The following is a 22,795-nucleotide window of genomic DNA, read 5'->3' as shown; positions in this document are numbered from 1 at the left end:
ACAATATATAAACAGATAATTCTGTGATAAAAGACTAAAAAAGTGAAAAAATACAAAAACTCTATAAATGCAGATATTGCATACCCCTTGTTGGGATTGCTCTCTCAATCCTGTGTGATATCGAAGTCCAGGTAAAGGGGAGCGCAAATATGTGATAGAAAAAAATGAGAACACAAATATTGCAATATGTCTCTTAAAATGTAGGGTAGGTCAGATCTTCAGTAACGTATAGAATGTGCACTCACATACTACTAATTCTTTTGGGCATATCCATAAATCAGAACCAGCAAACACTGTGAACAGCGTCCTGCACAGCGGTGATCACTTCACTCACCGCGTTTCACCGGATCCCTGGTTTCATCTCCTGAGTGAAGTGTTTGCCGGTTCTCCGATTTTACATCCGGGCATTCAAACCAGGAAGTGCGGGAACCAACCAATCACAGACGAGAGACGCGGAGAGAGCTGAGGACAGGAGCGGTGTGAGCATGGAGTGGCCCAACCGGCGACTACTTGGTCTTTTGTCTAATCTATGCCTGTTATATTATGACACCTTGTGCGTGTGTTCACTTTTATTTCACTGAAAGATACATTTATCAGTCTGCACTATTTGGCTTTTTATTCTTCCCACGAAGGTTGCCACACATCCAGACGCATAAGGACATGATATTGCCACCGATTTATGGATATGCCCAAAAGAATTAGTAGTATGTGAGTGCACATTCTATACATTACTGATGATCTGACCGGAGCTATTTTGAGAGACATATTGCACTATTTGTGTCTTATTTTTTTCTTTCACATATTTGCGCTCCCATTACCTGGACTTCGATACCACTGTACAATATATAACAATGAACATGAAAAATATACTATTTATACAAGTATTTTCCCAAGAGACACACGCACACACTATCCTTTCAAGCAGCAGGCCAAGCTGACATTTTTTTTCCTTTTATATGTGCATCAATACAATGCACACAATCATAAGTAATTAGCTAAGTTGCCGATCTATCCATTCTCCTGTGATCGGTGAAGATTCAACTCATAGGTTCACTAAATGTTTGTCAGTGCAGCAGAAGAGGACAAAAGATGCAAAGTTCTGTGGGAAGTTCATGTGACCAGGCAGCCACTAGATATAATTGGTGCACTGCTAGAGAGAGGACAGGGCCCAAAAAGGGGTGTGCCAGCCTATTTCAAAAAAGGAAGGAAGTGGGACTTTGTAAATGGTTGCTATAGAAACAAAAATGCTTGTTACATTAATTATAATGTAACTCAGAGTTGTTGTTTTTTTTTTTTTTAAATGCTACAAATATTTTCTCATAGTACAGAACTGATTTATTAAAAAATAAACATACATGTAGGATATTGCTTGGTCTGCAGCTTTAAGCCACATACACAGCCCCAATAATATACAGACACCAAAGGCTCATTCCCCTACCCTTAGTGGTATAGTATTATATCAGAAGCCAAACTACAACTCCCAGCATCCCACATTACCCAGGAAGTGAGTGCTGGACCACAGATTGCTGGTTTGGTACCACTGAGGTATGGGGTGATTATTTGTTGTGCCTTCTGGTACAAATCACTTGGAATAGAAACAATTTTGATCATAATTATTTCATTATTATACTGCACATGCTTTTTGATATGAGCATAAAGCTAATGCAAAAATGCAAGGGCATGGATAAAAGGATATCTGCCCCATAAAGCTTCTAATTAAATTCTGCATCATATTCCCAGCATGTGATTCACAAGTTCTTGTTGCCCTGGCTTGTTTATTTCTGCATCTTTATTTTAATAACCTGTTGAAACGTTGGTATGAAAGATGTTGCATAAAATACAATATGATACATAAAATACAATAGCTTTCCCTCCACACACAAACAGATGTCAACTTGATCTTTCTTTCAGGCATCAGTAAAACATGTAAAACTCTATTTGCGCAATGTAAAAGATAATGGTTAATCCACCGAGCCTGAGTTGTAACCTCTTGGGCGCCTGTGGCAATGTTCTGCACCGAATAGGCCCTTAATCTGAAATTTATGTCGTCATTTCGCTAACCATGAAACTGTTTTAATCTTGAAAAAGTCAATTACACGGCAGTCATAAAAAAAAGAGGCTTGGGAAAGAAGAAATAAATGATCAGATTCAAAGTCAACAGAGTCATTAAAAGACATGGTTTGGTTGTGTTTCCCTAGGAGAAGCCAGTCAAGAAAACAGTGCAGCCCAATCGCTGAAGAAGGATGTAGGGAGCATGGGGAAAGGTAAATAAGGTCTTCTATTTTATAAACACATATCCAGTATGGACAGGTGTGCAGGAGTCTCAATGAAGTAATACCACTGGCCACTGAGAAAGAGTAGCTGTAGTAATGCAACCACTGCAGTTGGTTGGTGAGCCTGGTTCGAACCAGTATCTGTGGGCAATTCATTTTATCGTGCTGTGCCTCCGGTTCCAACAATTGATGTTAAGGTTAATTGCTCCCATTGCTACATAACAGTTGCTAATCATGGATAGAATCCTGTTCTGCGATGCACTGCAGCTGTAAAGCTGTAGCATGGAATCATACTTCTTACCATCCTGGTCAACATGTGAAAACTTTTTCTTAGGGGGGATACGGTGGGAAAATGTAGGAGACCTCTTCATCTTTCATTGACTCGCATTGGGTTGAGAGATCTTCTTTTTGGGAGGGGAAGGAGGGGTGAAGGTAGAATACATGTCACAATGATTTGGGAGTTGTGCACATGGATAATTTGGCCAGAATGGCTCTTACTCTCAGAATATGGTACAAAAGTCCAGAGTGTATATAAAAAAAAAAGATGGCTCCACACTATATTATTTACATGTAGTATCTGGGAGAATAAAAAACTCTCAGAGTGGTATTAGCGCCCACTTAGTTGATATAGCTTTTTTGTACTGATTCATCCCTTTCTGGTCAACAACATTTGTTTGTACAATCCACAATGCCGTCTTAACGCATGGGCATGCTGGGCAGTTGCCCGGGGGCCCCACAAGCATAGGGGCCACATGCTAATCTATGCACTGACCAGAATTTAACACACATTTTCCGATCACCCGCCTCAACATTCAAATCTCCCGCTCACTCGGTAGAAGGAGAAAAATGACGACTTGTAGCGGAGAGTTGGCAGGGCCCAGTGCGCTGCTCTGCCCGGGGGCCTGTAATGCTGTTAAGACGGCCCTGGCAATCCACTTACATCAGCATTCTCCACTGGACATTATTATTCCAGTGTGTGATCCCAATACATAATAGGCCATATTTACTTAACAGTGCTACTCCATACAAAACCTTCCGGTGCTGGAAGACACCTGCTGACTATTTTCTTGGATTAGCTGGAAGATTTCCGTTGGCATGGGACGTTGCGCTATGGCGTAGTGTCACTTAGCAAATATGGGCCAATACGCTTTGTCAGCAGATAACAAGGGCCTGTCCAGTGGAGCACATTGGCATTTATCATAACATTGCATTTTTGATTCTTACACCCTATTTCAAAGCAGCGGCAGTCCCATTTAGCAACATATACACATGAAGCTTGCTATATCTGCATTGACTTTGCAATAATATGAAAGCACTCTGGCAGTGTTCTCCATGCCCACCATCTTTTTATTTTTTACATTTGTAGATGTATTTAACCCCCTTCAGTGTCAGAGGGACTTACTACACATTGCCTCGCCCCTTTGCCAGTGAATGGGTTCATAAATAAGAGAGGAAAGCAGTGATTTCCATCAAGTGTAACCCGCAGGCGGAAACCATTGGGCTACGTGTACAATTGTAAAGCAATCCCGAGCCATGGAAGTGATTGTAAATATATCTAGGTTACAGCTGTCTTCACGGTTACCTGCCGGAGTGTTTCACAAGTCTGTATAACCCCAAAATGAGAGAAGGAATTTGTGGACACAACAAATGAGATTGGTGCTTTAACCCTTTTGCTATTAGAGCTCAATATGTTACGTTTGAGTGCAGCAGTTATCGTTTTCCATGGGGTACTGGGATCTTCCACAGTGAAAGGGATAGTGCTTTGGGTTTAGACGTCTCTTTCGTCCATATATGTCTTTGAATAAAAAAAAGGTTTTTAGATGAACAGTTTTTGACGCCCGGTTGTAAACGTGCAGTAGTGCGTATTCTATCATTGGTATTGCCGAAGACCAGTGACTGTCATACTGTGCCGTACTGTGAAGAGTGTATGACGCAATCTGCCCCAGACCCAGTCTTTCTTGTGTTGCTTTCAAAGGGTTAACGCATTAGCGTCCACTCATTGCCCATCATTAGAAGTCCCTTTAGTCACACGCCATTTCAAATCTAATATTAACTCCTTCATTGCCTAAACTAAGGCATCAACCAGCAGAGGGATTTTTAGTTTTAGTTCCTAAAACTAGGAAAGGGTTAGTTGCCAAGTTGGGTGGATATCTGGCTTTTGAACTATATTTTATGCTTGACAAGCAACATATGAATAATATATAGACCGTGGGTGGGTGTAATTGAGATTAATGCATGCATATCAATCAATACATGACACAGTAATATAATACTTTAAAATAATATATTGCATTGATTTATATTCATGGATTTCTGCATCAAATCTATCCCATGCCCACTGAACGGTTTTAAGCCGGTAAAATATTTTGTCTTCTAATAACAAATGACCACATTTAACTGCTCTCTGTAGAGTTCCATGTGTGCATTTGTAAAGCTGAGCCTTTTGTATTCCTGTCTTTCCAGAAGAGCTTCAGAAGGTGTTGTTTGAACAGATAGATCTTCGGAGGAGACTGGAACAAGAATTCCAAGTGTTAAAAGGCACTCCCTCCTTCCCTGTTTTCAGTAAGGACAATTCTCAAGGTTTTCTTTTGCATTGTTTTTTTCCCCTCTGTTCCTAATGTGCTGAATGTAAAGAAATCCTGATAACGCTGATGGAGCGGAGAACTTAAATTAAAAATAAACAAACAATAATGGTACCTGATGTATTAAATGACATAGAGATTTAGATTTATCCCAAAATGACATGTCTGAACTGGTTTCTTAGGCTTTTTCATTGCTTTGTATTAATGCTACAGATCCCTTTCCTTGTCCTTTTTATTAAACCACTTCATTACTAATGGTATCAATTACCTTTACTTTTTTTTATTATTTCATCCGGATCACTTATTTTACTGTACAATTGCTAAATTGATTTCTATTTTGGAGAACTACAGATGTAGGGAAAAAAAGCATATTTGGGTGGTAATTACTCAGATTGCCTACCCTTGTAATTTATGTAATTATTTATTATCTCTGAAAATGTGGATTGCTGATACATTGTTTTATCAGGTTGCCAAAAGGGCTCCTCGCTAGCCACCATCAAGAATAATATGTGTTGTATATCTCTTGGTAATTATAGTTCAATTTTTCTCAGTGAGACTTTCTTTTGGATAGAGCACTGACAGTTCTGTGCATGGAAATTTGGTGGTAGCCTTCCCCATATATCTTACAATCTAATGTCGTTGCCTCGGGCCCAGGGGGATAAAGTATCTTGCGCAAGGTCACAAGGAGAGGGCCAGAGGTCCCAAGGAGAGGTCCCACAGGGAGATTTGAACCTGGTTCACCCACCTCAAAGGCAGTGACCACTGAGCTGCTACTTCAGCCCCAGTTTGGCAAATGTATTACGTGTATACAGAATAACTAAACAAACATGGAAAATGGTTGAGTGATTTCTCCGAGGTTAAGTTGTACCTAAGTGGAATGGCTTGTGTGAGTTGAACAGCTTGTGCTCCTGCATTCACTTAGAGCCGCACTACTTTTCAATGGCATTTTGCTGTGTGATGCTTTGTATCAGTGTCCTTGGTAATCAGACTGTCGTAATGAGTGGGTGTCTGGAATAAAATGTCAAACCCCCTTGTTGAAATCACAGTAATGTATTCTACATGGCCTATCCTTGCTAGCGAGGGGTTTACAGTCTGAAGAGCGTCACGGTTTACCTTCCTGGACGCTGTATCCACTGCGCCGGTTTCAGAGTTTGCCTCCCGGTGGGCGTCAGGCGGGGTTGCTCTGCTCGATAGCCCCTTCCATGGATTCTTTTACCTTCACCTCCCTTATTTAGTATCCTTTTTTTGTTTTGTTTTATAGTGCACTATAGCCTGGCTTCTCCTGTGTGTTGGTCTATACCAGTAGTCTTTTCTCATTGGGTAAAACCACTGAGTTTGCTGTTCCGCCAACCAGTCATCTACTGGTGTAAAATAGACTAGAAAAAGCATAGGAGATTTCCCCTAATCGACAAAGAGTTGCAATGAGGGAATGGTTGGAGGATTTTGAAGATTGCCTTAGCTAGTAGAAGGGACTGAGCACCAGAAAAAGGGACTAGAGGATTTACCTGATGGAAATGAGTAGAAATAAAGCAGCAGGGATGAATGAATGGTGTGAGGTTTTCACTCATTGCCTTAACATCTGCCCTCGACATGAAGCTCTTTCTATAGTGGAAGGATAGAGATTTCAGAGAGAGAGAGAGGAAAAAAAGGTTTCGTGGAAGGGGCAGCAGTGCCAGCAATTAATAAACTCCTTTATTACTCCTGTAAATAGCTCAAAATGCAGCTTGTGACAAGTGAAAGGTCGAAGCTTCGTTCCATGTCATAGTGATTGCAGAGAGGCTGTCCACACCCTCTGACTAAGTACGCCACATTATTCTGCTTGTGTCTGGCTGCTTGTTGTTGGTCCATCAGGCTACACTGCTATGAATTGTTTTAACCCCTTAGCTGCCAGGTGGGCCAGTAATGTATCACAAGCTGCTCTGGGAGCGAAGAGGTTGATGCCTATTCATTATTTCGTTGTTATCATTCCAAGCTAAAAACATTTCTGGTTGGTGGAAATTCATTCATCATCTAGGCATGCGTCATAGAACAAAATATCATACTAAATCTAATTAAAACATATTTAAAATGTTATAATAATATATAAAGAACCGAGCATACAATGGTATCAAACTCCAGGTAATGCCCTGAAAGGGTTAACAGTCCAGCCTAGAAGCCCTTTTAAACCCATCAGGACTAATGTCTTTATTTATTTATCTTACCATCCCTCAAGTCAAGTGCTTCCTAATAGCTTCCTCGCACAAGTAAATTTGGTGCATTTGGTTACTTCCTGTGCTCTCTCCGATAGGTCCCCGTGAGGTTGGTTAAAATCACATTTAAAGTAGTTGTTTAATGTGTTTACTGCAGCCTCACTTCTCTTAGCTACTCTCGCATTTCCATTACAGAGTCCCTCTGCTGCGTGTGCACCAAACACTTACAGTACACACAGGGATAGAAGCCCATTGAGATATTGCTCACTGCTTAAATCATTCGGAATCATTCTATATATTCTATATACAGTAGCTCTAAGGGAAAGTCAGTGGTGGTACCAATTTTTTGGATCATAAGTCATTGGTCCCTCTAATAACTATTATCCAGTGCACTCACTGTTAATATCACTTCTGCGCATTATTTTTGCACATGTTTTGATTTCCAAGAGTTCACATACATTACCATACCAGAGATGTCAACCTGTTTGGAACAAAATCAGGGAAATGTAAGGGTTCGGGACCTACAAATGGCATTGTAATATAAATTTATTAGTAAGACTCTATTGAAGTCTATGAGACTTCTTCTGCTAAACACCAGCGCGACCTATTCCAAATCAGTGACACACATGGAAGATCAGTGAGAGTTGACGATCTGCTATACAAAGGAATTGCAATAAAGTAAATACTTTATTATAATACAGCTGCCTTACCAATTATAATGTTTGTTCCATGACATAACAAATGATTTCCATTTGACTCCCATCAGCACAAGTAGCCGACAGCACATCAAACATATCAGCAAAATTACACTGGTACACATATAACAAAACAAAGCTTGCTTCCTTGTCTGTGACTCTATATCACTCTAAGGCAGTGGAAGGTAACATGATATACTAAAATGGCTGCATGCGTGGCCCTCAGGTTCTCAAAAGGCCTGCACATTGCTTATATATCTGACACATATATATCCAAGAGTTCTTAAGGAGCTAAGTGCAGTAATAGCCAAACCATTACATTTAATATTCAAGGACTCCATTTCCACAGGCTCAGTACCACAAGATTGGCGTAAAGCAGACATGGTGCCTATATTTAAAAAGGGACCTAGATCACAACCGGGGAATTACAGGCCTGTAAGCCTGACTTCAATAGTGGGGAAGCTACTTGAAAGTTTAGTACCGGATAATATTCAGGAATACCTAATGGATAACAAAATAATTATTAACAGTCAGCATGAATTTATGAAGGATAAGTCATGCCAACTAACCTTATTAAGGTAAGGTAAGTAGGAATGTAGACCAGGGTAATGCAGTTGATGTGGTCTACTTAGATTTTGCAAAGGCTTTTGATACGGTTTCACACAAGAGGTTAGTATACAAAATAAAGCAAATCAGACTCGATAAAAATACTCGCACCTGGATTGAAAACTGGTTGGATAGACAACAGAGATTTGTCGTAAATTGAACTTTTTCAGGTTGGGCTAAAGTTGTGAGTGGAGTACCTCAGGGATCGGTACTGGGACCTCTGTTTCTTAACTTGTTTATTAATGACCATGAGGTTGGCATAGAGTGCAAAGTCTCCATCTTTCCTGATGACACTAAATTGTATAAGGAAGTAGAATCAGAGCAGGATGTAATTTCTCTCCAGAAGGACTTGGCTAGACTGGAAGATTGGGCAGTTAAATGGCAGATGAGGTTTAATACAGATAAATGTAAGGTTATGCATTTGGGAAACAAAACTAAACAGGCGACTTACAAATTAAGTGGGGAAAAATGAGGAGAATCCTTGATGGTGAAGAATTTAGAAGTGCTTGTAGACAGCAGGCTTGGCAATAGTGCCCAATGTCATGCAGTAGCTGCAAAGGCAAACAAGATCGTATCTTGTATTAAATGGGCAATGGAAGGAATGGAAGTAAACATAATTGGACCCCTCTGTAAAGCATTAGTAAGACTACACCTTGAATATGGAGTAAAGTTTTGGGCACCACTTCATAAACAGACATTATGAAACTAGAATTAGTGCAGAGAAGAGCCACCAAATTAATAAAGGGGATGGAAAATGTGACTTATGAGGAGAGGCTAGCTAAACTAGATGTGTTTACATTAGAAAAGACACGTCTAAGAAGGGATATGATAACTATATACAAATATATTTGGGGACAGTACAAAGAGCTTTCAAAAGAACTATTCATCCCAAGAGCAGTACAAAGGACTCGGGGCTATCCCTTAGGGTTGGAGGAAAGGAGATTTCCCAAGCAACAAAGGAAAGGGTTCTTTACAGTAAGGGCAGTTACAATGTGGAATTCATTACCCATGGAGACTGTGATGGCAGATACAATATATATTGTATCTTCAAAAAACAAGTTGGACATCTTTTTAGAAAGGAAAGGTTTATAGGGATATATCAATAAGTAAACATGGGAAGGATGTTGATCCAGGGAGAAATCTGATTGCCAATGTTTGGAGTCAGGAAGGAATTTATTTTTCCCGTTATGAGATATCATTAGATGCAATTTCACTCGGGTTTTTTGTTTGCCTTCCTTTGGATCAATATACTGTAAATATAAATATAGGATAAGTATCTGTCATCTAAATTTAGCATAGGTTGAACTTGATGGACGTCTTTTTTCAACCTCATCTACTATGTGTGACGGTGCTTGTCTCCAATCAGGAAGTGGACCCGCAGGGCTGAGGTAGGGATGCCAATTAACTGACCAGAGCCCAGGGACAGAGTCCTGTTAGAGTATCCGTGGTCGGTAAGCAGGAAAAGGGTCAGGGCGGGTGGCAGTGGTGTAGAATCCAGGCGACAGGCAAAAGGTCAGGGCAGGCGGAAGGCAGCGTGGTCGGGGTCACGGTCCGGAGTCAGCAACAGGAATTCCAAATGAACAGGGAAGCCACAGAGGTAAGCAAGCCACAGAAACAAGCTAGCCTCTGGAACAGGGAAGTCACAGGGACTGGCAAGCCACACGGAAGGCTCAGGAACTAGAAGGCACAGGAACTAGAGCCCAGAGTGGTCAGGAATCAAAGGGAAAAGTATACAATGCTCAGGCAGGGGCTGGAAGTCACTGGCTGCTATTTAAGCCCTTGAACAGGTGTAGCCAATATAGCAGGCTGCCAGTAATCAAAATGTCCACGTAAGGGCGGGTTCCAGCCAAAGCCTGGGCTGGAACCCTTACACTATGTAACTATGATATATATATATATATATATATATATGATATAAGTATATATATATATATATATATAGCATAGGTTGAACTTGATGGACGTCAGATGGATATACAGTGGTTGATAAATCACCAAAAAATCTACTCGCCACACAAAAAAATCTACTCGCCACCTAGTACCAAATGTGTGCTGCTTGGGCCAATATTTACTCGCCCGGGGGTTAAATCCACTCGCCCGGGGCGAGCAAATGTATAGGTTTGTCGACCACTGTGTATATATATATATATATATATATATATATATATATATATATATATATATATATATATATATATATATAAAAGCAATATTCCCATTCTTGCATCAGGTAAGTGAAGACAGCCCTCCAGTTGAATAATACAAAATCAGTGTATTCAGCATATAGCAAATCGAGATGCCCAATTCCATTCCAAGACCAAAACGTCGGATTAGGCGTCTCGCTTTGCTATATGCCTGAATACACTGATTTTGTATTATTCAACTGGAGGGCTGTCTTCACTTACCTGACGCAAGAATGGTAATATTGCTTACATTATTTATATGGGACAAGCACCTTGACTTTATACTATTATTCTGAGTGCCAACAACAGACTTTTTTTGTTTATATGTATATATATATATATAAACATATAAACAAAAAAAGTTGTATTATTATTATATATTCTGCACAGGTAGAAGGGTTGTTGCAGCCGTGGGTAGAATCTTCTTTCCGTTTCCTCTGGTCAGCTGCTTAATGCCAGCGAGCTGGTGAATACTATACCGTGCCTCTTCTAAAAACAGGGAGCTAGTGATTAGCCCAGGAGAGGAGTGGGACAGTATTTATCAACACACGGTCATTGAGTAGGTGAGGGAGCGGGGAGAAGCTACGATCCATGCCAGCAACATTTCCAGTCTCTCTACACTTGGAATACTGGGAGAGCAGGCAGCTGGTGCAGCCAGTAGTTGGGGGCCACAGGAAAAGCCCATGAGGGACGCTCCTAGATCAAGATAGGGGTCTGGAATCACCACATGTCTAATATATGCTCTCCATGAAAATAGATTCACTCTAGTTCCTCGGTCATTGTGAAGGTAATCGAAGTGCAGACTATTTGACCAGTAGGAAATTTCCATTTGTTAGAGTCTAGTCCTAAAAAATGAATAATTGGAATGGTGGAGAATTCACTTTGAATACAGAAAGTTTAGCAGATCGCCTTTTTTTGTTTTCCAAGTAGTAAGTCACCAAAAAACAGAGCGGCTCTAATTACCTGAGGCTCACGCTGGGTGCAGGAGAGAGATAGTGGAGCCCTCCTCTGCTCTGACACAGGGCACACACAGTAGAATATAGTAGGTGCAGCTGATTTCATTAGGTCTAGAGTATAAAATAGTTACAATACCTCAGCAGTGGTTCGGTGTGAGGGTTTGTTTTACTTAGAGAGGCACAAAGATGTCCTTTCTGATTTGCAGATGTCCACGCAACTTCAACAGGATGCAATAGCACGTTTCACATTTTTCCTTTTTAACGTTTAGAAACTTTCGCAACAATTTTGTGTTGCGTCCATGGTTTTACTCAAACTTGCACCATTTACAAAAAGTTACTGCAAAAGCAAATTATATAAAAGTCACCACCGCCCCCCCCCCCCCCACAAAAAAAATAGCCGATTTGCTTGCCTTATGGTCACATTTCAATCTCTTAAGTGTTACTCAATGCTTTATTTTGTAGTGTATGCGATCTCCAGTTATATTATAGTGCAGTGTCTTTGGGAGTCCTGTTTTCTCGTACACCGTGGGGCTTCTTCCTGGATACACAGTTAACAAGACATTCCTTTTCATTGACAAGTTGGAATCCACTGATCTTGGGGAATGATTCTCAGCTCTCCGGCTCACTTGCTAAGTATTAAAGGAAGCGCGGGTTACATCAACCTGAACTTTTTTGGTACCACCCAGTAAAATGGTAGATTTGAGAAACCACTAAAAAAACTATTTGTTGAGTGATGAAAATATTTCAGAATTATAATACAGTGTTGCCAGCTGTAGGAACGATGCTACAAGAGAGGAAAGTGTCCTTGAATGTCCTTCAACGTCAACAGTTGACCACTAACAGGCTGTAAAAAAATGAGTTACTAGTGTTTAAGGTGTTTATTATGGTGGAAGGGAAGTTCCTATTCCTTCCCATGTCCCCATATTATGTAGTGTGTGCGTGTGCGTGTGCATACAGTTACATAGTTACATAGTTATAGATAAGGTTGAAAAAAGACGTATTTCCATCAAGTTCAACCTATGCTAAATTTAGACAATAGATACTTTATCCTATATCTATACTTACTTATTGATCCAGAGGAAGGCAAACAAAAAACCCCAGTGATCTCATCCAATGATATCTCATAAGGGGAAAAATAAATTCCTTCCTGACTCCAAGAATTGGCAATCGGATTAATCCCTGGATCAACATCCTTCCCATGTATACTTATTTGGTATATCCCTGTATACCTTTCCTTTCTAAAAAGATGTCCAACCTTTTTTTGAACAAATCTATTGTATCTGCCATCACAGTCTCCATGGGTAATGAATTCCACATTTTAACTGCCCTTACTGTAAAGAACCCTTTCCTTTGTTGCTGGTGAAATTTCCTTTCCTCCAACCTAAAGGGATAACCCAGAGTCCTTTGTACTGCTCGTGGGATGAATAGTTCTTTTGAAAGCTCCTTGTATTGTCCCCGAATAGATTTGTATATAGTTATCATATCCCCTCTTAGATGCCTCTTTTCTAATGTAAATAAATCTAATTTAGCTAGCCTCTCCTCATAAGTTAGATTGCCCATCCCCTTTATTAATTTTGTGGCTCTTCTCTGCACTCTCTCTAGTTCCATAATGTCTTTTCTGAGGATTGGTGCCAAAAATGTTACTCCATATTCAAGGTGTGGTCTTACTAATGCTTTGTAAAGGGGCATAATAATGTTTGTGCATAATGAATGCATGTGACATTTCTCTCCCAAGATGTTAGCCGTGCACCTACCAGCACCTAAAGATGAACATGTTCATATTTTCTTAATTTATTCTTAAATATAGCGGCCCATGTGGATGTTCTTTTTTTTTTTTAAAGGCCCGCGATCATTAATAACCCGAGTCACTTCTCTTGTAGTCCCTGTCATATTTAGACTTCATTCCTTCACCGCCTGAGAGATGTCCAACTCCAAGAATTGTGGGGTTTTCTGAGCAAACATATTTTTTGAATGTAAAATAGCCGACGTTTATCAACATGACACCGTTGAAGCCAATGAGAAGCTGATGCGAAAAAATCAGTGAGCCGGATTCCACTGCCCCGTTATCCGAGAAACGATAGATCCCTTTATTGCTCGAGGTACCCACAATTCAGTGCAGTATTTTCTTACCAGTAACAGTCAGATACTGGAAAAGCGCCAAGCCTTGTTTGGACATTTATATTAACATGTAAATACGGTCATTAGAACATCAGTCACATTTTGCGTTTATCACTCAGTAAATTTGTCGGGGGGAAAAAATGTAATTAACATACTTAATATTTGTTATTCCTTCGCAGATAATTTTCACGATCAAATGAAGCGGGAGCTGGCGTACAGAGAAGAAATGGTTCAGCAGCTACAAATTGTAAGCTGGACTTTGAACCCTATTAGAGAGAATATAACAAATGGAAGTAATTAATATTTTGTATTAACCCAAGTGCATCTTCGTATAAATATCTATATTTAAATATGAATACATATATATAAATATATATATCTACATTTTATATATATATATATATATATATATACATATATATATATATATATATATTATAAGACATACACATATATACATATATATATATCATAGAAAAAAGGATGGCACTTATGTAACAAGAATATACAAAAATATCTCTCTCTCCACATACTTATAGATTTTTGCAATAACTACAAATCAAACTGAGCCTGTGATATCCTCCAAGCAGTAAGAGCCTGGCCTACGCTGTTCTCTCAGCTGGCTAAGAGTCTAATTAAACTGAGATTTTCTCAGGCACACAGCAAACAGATGTGTCTGTATATTGCTACCCATTTAAATGACTTTCAAAATTGACATATAGCCACATGGACACTGACAAACCATGTACAAACATCAAGTCACAGAATGCCTCATGCAGGGTCCACTAAACAGCATTAGTTCATATTGAATATAGCAAACCCGTGTAAGTGAATATCTCATGTCCTCTGCTACATCACTGCTTGCCGTTGGTGGGTGTATTACACATTGATTCTCTCATTAATGGATCAATCCAAGCAATAGCCTACATGTGAGTTTTTTTTTATTAAATAAATCAGTTTTGTAGTATTAAATAATAATTACTACCTTTTTTTTTTAATTCAACTTTTTATGCCATTTTTAATTCGTTTGAATACACTGAGCATCCTTTGTTTCCTATAGCAGGTTTAGCCCACCTCCCCAGCAGTGCAAGATCTTTGCAACACTTTCCTGTTTGGGAAAATGTGTTGCCAATATTCCCAGCAGTTTGAGCTGCAAAGTGTAACAATAGATAATGTTACCTTAGTTATATAAGAATACATTGCAGTTTAGGTCATTCATTTTCAATAAAGGTAATCAAAGGCTGCTTGAATTGCCTCTATAAAAGAAACATGTGTCCCCTTCTAACGAGCCCTTTTCATGCAGAAATCCCTTCCTTGCTGCAGCACTGCACTTATCTGCTGTTATTTGTTAAAAGTGTAAGGAATGTCTGGGGTTTTAACTCCTAAGACATCATTTGCTTTCACTTGATTATCTCCAAATTGAATGACCTCTGAGAGTGAATTCCATAACTAAAAACAGTGTCCTGATTGCACCTTTACTGTCCCCCCTGCCTTGATTAACCCTTTCACTGCTAGTGGCCCACGAAGCATTGCTTTGCGGTGTGGTGCAGTGTGAATAGCACCACCATGTGATACACTTTTCATGGTGTCACATGATGCTATCTTTTTTCAGATGGAATATTGTGAACAACAAATACTCTGCTTCTTGTTTCCAATTCTGATTTTCCTGAGGAATAGTAAATGTAATGAATTGTTATTTTAAATTCCATATAACTAGATTATCAGCTTTTTTCACAGAAGCTTGTGCATGATACATATTACATGCAATAAGATACATATTACACGCAATAAGATACATATTACACGCAATAAGATACATATTACATGCAATAAGATACATATTACATGCAATAAGATACATATTACATGCAATAAGATACATATTGCATGAAATAAGATACATATTACATGCAATAAGATACATATTACATGCAATAAGATACATATTACATGCAATAAGATACATATTACAGACAATAAGATGCATATTACATGCAATAAGATACATATTACATGCAATAAGATACATATTATATGCAATAAGATACATATTACATGCAATAAGATACATATTACACGCAATAAGATACATATTACATGCAATAAGATACATATTACATGCAATAAGATACATATTACATGCAATAAGATACATATTGCATGAAATAAGATACATATTACATGCAATAAGATACATATTACATGCCATAAGATACATATTACATGCAATAAGATACATATTACATGCAATAAGATACATATTACATGCAATAAGATACATATTACAGACAATAAGATGCATATTACATGCAATAAGATACATATTACATGCAATAAGATACATATTACATGCAATAAGATACATATTACAGACAATAAGATACATATTACATGCAATAAGATACATATTACATGCAATAAGATGCATACTACATGCAATAAGATACATATTACATGCAATAAGATGCATATCACATGCAATAAGATACATATTACATGCAATAAGATGCATATTACATGCAATAAGATACATATTAAATGCAATAAGATGCATACTACATGCAATAAGATACATATTACATGCAATAAGATGCATATCACATGCAATAAGATACATATTACATGCAATAAGATGCATATTACATGCAATAAGATACATATTAAATGCAATAAGATGCATATTACATGCAATAAAATACATATTACATGCAATAAGATACACACTACATGCAATAAGATGCATATTACATGCAATAAGATGCATACTACATGCAATAAGATGCATATTACATGCAATAAGATGCATACTACATGCAATAAGATGCATATTACATGCAATAAGTTGCATATTACATGCAATAAGATACATACTACATGCAATAAGTGTTTGCCCCCTCAATACCAGCTAGCAGGGCATTATTCTGCTTGTGCTGAGTGAGGCTAAATACATTATTCTGATCAGTTTATATTCTTATTGTATAAAAGGTGCCCACATAGACTTGTAAAGTGCATTGCAACGATGCTGCAAGTGGTACGGGCTATCAAGATCTGTCAAGGAAGTGCTTTACTCACCTTTAAAATCTTATAATTGCGTTAGCAATACATTTAAATACACGAGTATAATGTACAACACTTAGAGCCACAACAAATATATAAATATGGGACTGATAAACCCCAAAGTCAGGGATTTACTACATTTATTGCCCAATATCTAGCACATTTCATATGCAGTACTGACCATATATACAGCGCTGTGCATAGAATGTTACCTGCCCAATTACTATTTAATGTTTGGTGCCTGAAACACTCAGAAATAAAGTGACTTGTGCCAGATCACAGGGAGCTTGTTTCACCCGCATCCAGCTCAGTGCCTTCAACACTAAACTGCTCCTTCAACTCTTATTGGAAAAGGCACAATGATGGAATTAAAGATGGCAAAATAAATGCCTTTTATCTTGGCTTTCTAGAAATTAGTTTAGATGGTGATTTGTCATTCCTAGCATATGACAATAGTTTTTTTTAGTGTAGCATCTTGAGTCAATGTATCAGTGCTCCAGCTCCACCTGCTGTTTGTTCTTGTACCTGCAGCTTCCAGTGCAGAACACTATTAGAACCATACATATTGCTTCCTTCCTTACAGGCACAGATGTACAGTAGCAGGGTTCATTCCTCACCCTTCCCTGACATGCCTCAGAATACCACAGAGTTTCCATGGTATTCAATAGCACAGTTGCTGCAGAATACTGCATTATTCTCTAACATACCACAAGGGAGAGAACGAGGAAGCCTGTTACTTCTGTACATCAGTTAAAATAACATAATAATAATAATAATATAATAATAATAATAATAATATAATAATAATAATAATATAATAATAATAATTTTTAAAAATATGAAAGTTAGGATCTCATATTTTACTTAGAAATATGCTTAAAAGAGGCTCATTTATTAAATATTTTCTTATTGATGTTGCATCTGTTTGCCGTGAGACTTAACAGCAAAGTTGATCTAACCTTTATTGTTTTTCTGGACAATGTTTCAGTTCGATGAAAATATTATTAGTACATGCAAAGCACACGGTGTGGTGATGGAACTGGCATCTCACGTTCATCCTCTTTATTTGCAGATCCCATATGCAGCCAGTTTAATAAGGAAAGAGAAACTTGGCGCTCACCTCAGCAAAAGCTAAAAGGTAAACGCCATCTCCAGTCCGGAGTTCCTCTACAGGACGCCCTGTGTTGTGCGGTTGTTGAGGTGTTCAAGTAAAAGCGTTATGTTTCTGCGTTCGGATTTACTAGAAGTGATGGATAGAGTGGAGGAAGCACTTGTACAGTTCCTAAGTCTCCCAGCAACAAACTGGAAATATATGGTCACCGCTAACAGAGATAGGATATCATTTGAAAATAATAATGTCAAAATAATATTTACGTATTGGTGAACCGTTTCCCATAGATTCTATAATAGAATTGTAATTTTCACTTGAGGTTAGAGTCGAGAAGTGGAAGGCGATGCCTGTATTTGACGGGTGGGGGAGCAGCAACTGCAGGCCTGGCTTTCAGTTACTGCTGCAGGCCCAGTAACTAATCCCAGCTGAGCTTTGCCTGTACATATCAGACACTTCCTGGCTGCCTTTGTTAGTTGTAAAATCAGAATCACCATTCACCCCTCCTCCTCCTTTTCATACTCCATCCTCCTCATTTTCATTCTCCCTTTTCCTTTTCATACTCCCTCCTCCTCATTTTCATACTCCCTCCTTTTCATACTCCCTCCTCCTCCTCATTTTCATACTCCCTTCTCCTTTTCATACTCCCTCCTCCTCATTTTCATACTCCCTTCTCCTTTTCATACTCCCTCCTCCTCATTTTCATACTCCCTTCTCCTTTTCATACTCCCTTCTCCTCCTCCTTTTCATACTCCCTTCTCCTCCTCCTTTTCATACTCCCTTCTCCTTCTCCTCCTCCTTTTCATACTCCCTTCTCCTCCTCCTTTTCATACTCCCTTCTCCTTTTCATACTCCCTTCTCCTTCTCCTCCTCCTTTTCATACTCCCTTCTCCTCCTCCTTTTCAAACTCCCTTCTGCTTGGTGTGGGCCTCTTATCCTCCGCTCCACACCTTCTATGTCAGGGTAATCAAGCCAATTACCTACGCACACACACACAACAATATATTAACCCTGTGTGTGTTAATAAAGTAGCACACACCGCTGCATTGCGTTTTAAATATTTTTTGCATTATTACAGGTTTGAAGCAGATGGTTGAACGGTGTTAATTTCAGCTCTAGGACCCCCTGCTTCTAGAGATACTTCCCTCCATAGGGGGTGCTTGCTGTGAAGTTTAAATGTCCCAGTGACGATGGCCAATAGGAAGCTCCACCAGATGATGTCACAGCTTCCTATTGGCCCGCATGACGGGGACATTTAAAGCCGCCATTATGTTAGGCACACAGATTTTTCTGACTGCAGAGATACCTCCACCTCTACGGAGGTAAGTGTCTCTGGAAGCAGGGGTCCAGAGGGTCCCTGGAGATGAAATGAACACTATTTAGCTATAAAAAAAAAAAAAAAAAAACCTGCTTCAATCCTATAATAAAATTATTTTTTAAAAATGTTAAAACGCAATGCAGTCTGTTTTGCTGCTTTAAAGAGACTTGAGCAGTTTATCTACTCAGTCCCCATAAAGTGGATGCACATGGGACCCCAGTCCCCGATCCGTGACGTCACCCACCCGTGCTTACAGCTCTCTTACTCAGGGAATAGAAATCCCCCCAAAATATTAATTGAGCTCTCAAAATGTACCACTAACGACTCTGCACTTCCCAAATCAGATGTCCTACAATGCCACGTGGGAAAATACCCTATATGTGCAGAGCATGTAGTGTTAGTGTGAGTTAGTGATCAGCAGGTATGATAACCACACAGTATTACATTGATTAAAAATCACCAGTCTCTAATGAAATAAGGCTGCTGATGCTAAATCCGGAGGAAATGGATACCATGGCAATAATGTAAAGTACCAAAACAATCTGACTGTAATAATTAGCCTGTCAAACCTATTGTGATGATGTAGATCAAAAGACAGCGTGAATATCACATTACAGACACAATCAGATCAATATGTATGGTTAGCATAATAAAATGGAGACAAAACACCTAGCAAAAATATATAGTCCTGGAGAGGGCTAGCACAAGGGCTAGCACACAGAGACTGGTGATTGTTGAGATAAAAGTGCAGCCTTACCATGGGTTAGCACTCTGTTCTGTAGGAAATCAGCAATGTATACTGTGGCAATTATACCGATGTGATTGGATGCAGTGACTCTTCCAGCCTCCTTCCGTATTTAATTATTTAGGAAGATTATTTGGTATGTCATTAGGGGGTGGCCCTGGATTTTTGCACCACACCCCTCTGTACAACTACTATTTTATTATTGATTAAAAGGATTTTAATATATTCCATCATTACTTATTGATCTATCCGAGTGCATTCAAGGGGGAATATTTTGTTTGTTTGTTTGCATTATCCCTTGTCCCCTTTTGCACCTGTATATGATCTTTGACTATCAACTTATTACCCACTCTACTTTAGCTGATGCGGGAGCTTTCCTTATCCCTTTCCCTTCCCCCTCTCTTTTCCCTTTCCCCTGTTTTCTTGAAGCTACAGTACTTAGGCTGAGTCCATAGAAGGACAGCACGGCTCAGCGCTGAGCCCCTGCATCCTCTATGAGGATGCCTTGAGAGGGGGCTCACGCGAGCGTCCGCAGGCGTGCTGAGGCGTTGGATTTTTCAGCCGACAGCCAAGCTGTTTTTCAGAGCGCTGTCGGCTGAAAACATCCATTCAGCGCAAAGCAGCGTCAATGTCACAGCGCCGTGACGTTGACGTCGGTGCGTCGTGGGCGATTGGCCCAGCGACGTCACTGCCCCGCCTCCCTCAGTCTCCCCCCGCCTCCCGATCGCACCCGCTGGCTGGACCGCGCTGACGCTGAGGCTCGCCTGCTGAAATCTGTGCGATTTCATGCCCATGCAGGCAAGCCTCAGCGTCAGCGCGGTCCAGCACTGACAACCCCTGTATGGACGTGGCCTTAAAGTTCAATCCCAGCAGGGAGACTTTGCAGGTTTCACAGTCAGCCCTGTTCACATGTACTGTATATGGGCACCTTTGCAGCACTGAAGACCTCAGGCTAGGGCATTTTGTGTTAACCACTCAATGCTGTAGGTGCATCATTGTCCTGCTTAACAAACATCACAGACTCGCACACTCCTAAATCAAGGTCCGAAAAGCACTGTGATCTTTTTGCAGATTGTCTTATAACTACGATTGTTAAACAGTATTTGAATAACCTCAACGTCTTCATTGTTGAAGTTTATTTTGACTTGTGTCTTTAGGCGTTAATAAATCACAGTATATCAGCAATATTGTTTGTTATCTATTTGCCTTAAGCACACACTAACCAAATTGTTTAGAAAGGCAAAGTGTAGTCCTGCAATAAAATATGCTTTATCTTTAGTATATTTTGCCAACAGAACTTGAAAAATAATAGGAAACAGGACACGTCATCTATCTATCCTGCTGTCTTTACACCATTTATATATGTTCCTATGTCTGCAAGGTAAAAAATATATTTTTAAAGGACAACCATGTTAATTAAAAAATCTCTTACCTCTGAAAATATATGTGTATTAGAAAACATGATCATTAAGACTTAAATATATTGCTTTCTCTTTTGGACATTAAGTAACTAGTTTGTTTTCTTTCTACAGCTGAGTTTCCGGGAGCTGCAAGTACAACATATTTTGTAAAATAAAGCAAATTCTCTAACCTGTATAAAGACTGAGCAACAGAAGAGCTTGTGAGACATCTGGTCCAATGGAACCCAAGGACAAGTGACCTCAAGTGACTAAGGACAAGTGTGTATCATAGAATATAGCAACTCATTATTAGTAGAAAGCAGAAAACAAACACGCCCGTGATGGACCTGCTGGTGGTACCAAAGTATGCGTGATCATTGAACATACACCAAGCTTCCCATGGAAAGAACCCTGGCTATCACATTATGTTCAACCTTAGTTCACTGGAAGGAACAGTGGATCATTTTCCTTTGTTATGGGACGTTCAATAGTTGGATCTCCATGTTGCTTATGGAACAGAGCTGCAGTCTGTGTTCAATGCTGTCGAACGAATGGTGTGGGACAAGCCAAGATTTCAGTTCAGGACTGGACAATGTGTGACGCTGGCCCTTCTGTTATTTTATTCTGCCTGCTGTATGGATTAAACTGTACTCCCCCTGGAAATATTTTACAGTTTAATATTAAGTGTAATTAAGAATATAATCTCTGTTCCAAAAAAGTATTTATCTCTGTTCTTGTAATTTCTTTAATATTTATGTGGATAAAAAGTCTATAATAAAAGCTATCAAGTGATGCTTGAGTTTATAATGAACCTGTGTGTCCATGAGAAGAATTGCTTGCACTGCGCCATGACTTATGACATGAAGATGCTGTACCAAATGTTTTTAGTCCGTTTTGCTGGCTTCTGGCGTCCAAGGTCAAGCCAAGAGTCTGGAACACTTATATATTTAAGTATATGACACCTTCTCATAAACTGTTCCAATAAAAAGACCTCCTTAAGCTTTACTAAATACCAAGTCATAATTACCTATTGTTTTTCATCAAAATATGAAATCATCCAATTATCATTATTTTTGCATCAATCATAGAGGTCATGTTTTTGATACAATAGATATTTGTTATTTGATCATTCTGGGGCTGTTTTGCACCAAAGTAACACTATTGCAAACCTAAACCCGTGACATTATAATATATGTAGCCAGCTCTTGTTTTTTGAGCGCTATTCCCCAGGCATTAAAGATCTCATGAATCTTGCTTTTCCAAACAAAATTCTTTAAAAAGTATCACATTTGTACAGTGATTAGAGCTACGATGGTTTAGTCCCATATTAGTCCACTATCTATTAAGTATACTGTATTCAATGTAATCCTGACCAGTATTAAGGGTCTATTAGGGTACTGAATTATTAGAACTATTGTCTTTGAAATAATTGCCACTCTGGGCCATATTTACTAAGCAGTACTATTCCATAGGACATCATCCAGTCCATTCCCTTGAATACTATGTTATGTTTCCTATAATTATGGCTTTGACACTGCTTAGAACTATATACTTATTAAATATTT

At 39.1% G+C, this 22,795-nt stretch overlaps 1 protein-coding gene across 2 annotated transcripts in view; it reads left to right on the top strand.

Annotated features, from left to right (window-relative positions):
* SKOR2 (SKI family transcriptional corepressor 2) overlaps positions 1-21,986 on the top strand; it is a 44,572-nt gene extending 22,586 nt beyond the window's left edge. The window contains exons 5-9 of one of the 2 annotated variants that reach the window (XM_075585938.1): positions 2,199-2,264; positions 4,737-4,811; positions 13,782-13,854; positions 17,730-17,797; positions 21,363-21,986. In XM_075585938.1, the coding sequence (XP_075442053.1) occupies positions 2,199-2,264; positions 4,737-4,811; positions 13,782-13,854; positions 17,730-17,797; positions 21,363-21,406 (326 nt within the window). In that variant the 3' untranslated portion in view covers positions 21,407-21,986. Of the gene's footprint in view, positions 1-2,198; positions 2,265-4,736; positions 4,836-13,781; positions 13,855-17,729; positions 17,798-21,362 lie in introns of both variants that reach the window. The other variant, XM_075585930.1, reaches the window with a different exon arrangement.
* Positions 21,987-22,795: the final 809 nt, after the last annotated feature.

The sequence above is a fragment of the Ascaphus truei genome, chromosome 1 (assembly GCF_040206685.1).
Source record: "Ascaphus truei isolate aAscTru1 chromosome 1, aAscTru1.hap1, whole genome shotgun sequence".
Lineage (NCBI taxonomy): Eukaryota > Metazoa > Chordata > Amphibia > Anura > Ascaphidae > Ascaphus > Ascaphus truei.
This window is presented reverse-complemented; position numbering and strand designations above follow the sequence as displayed.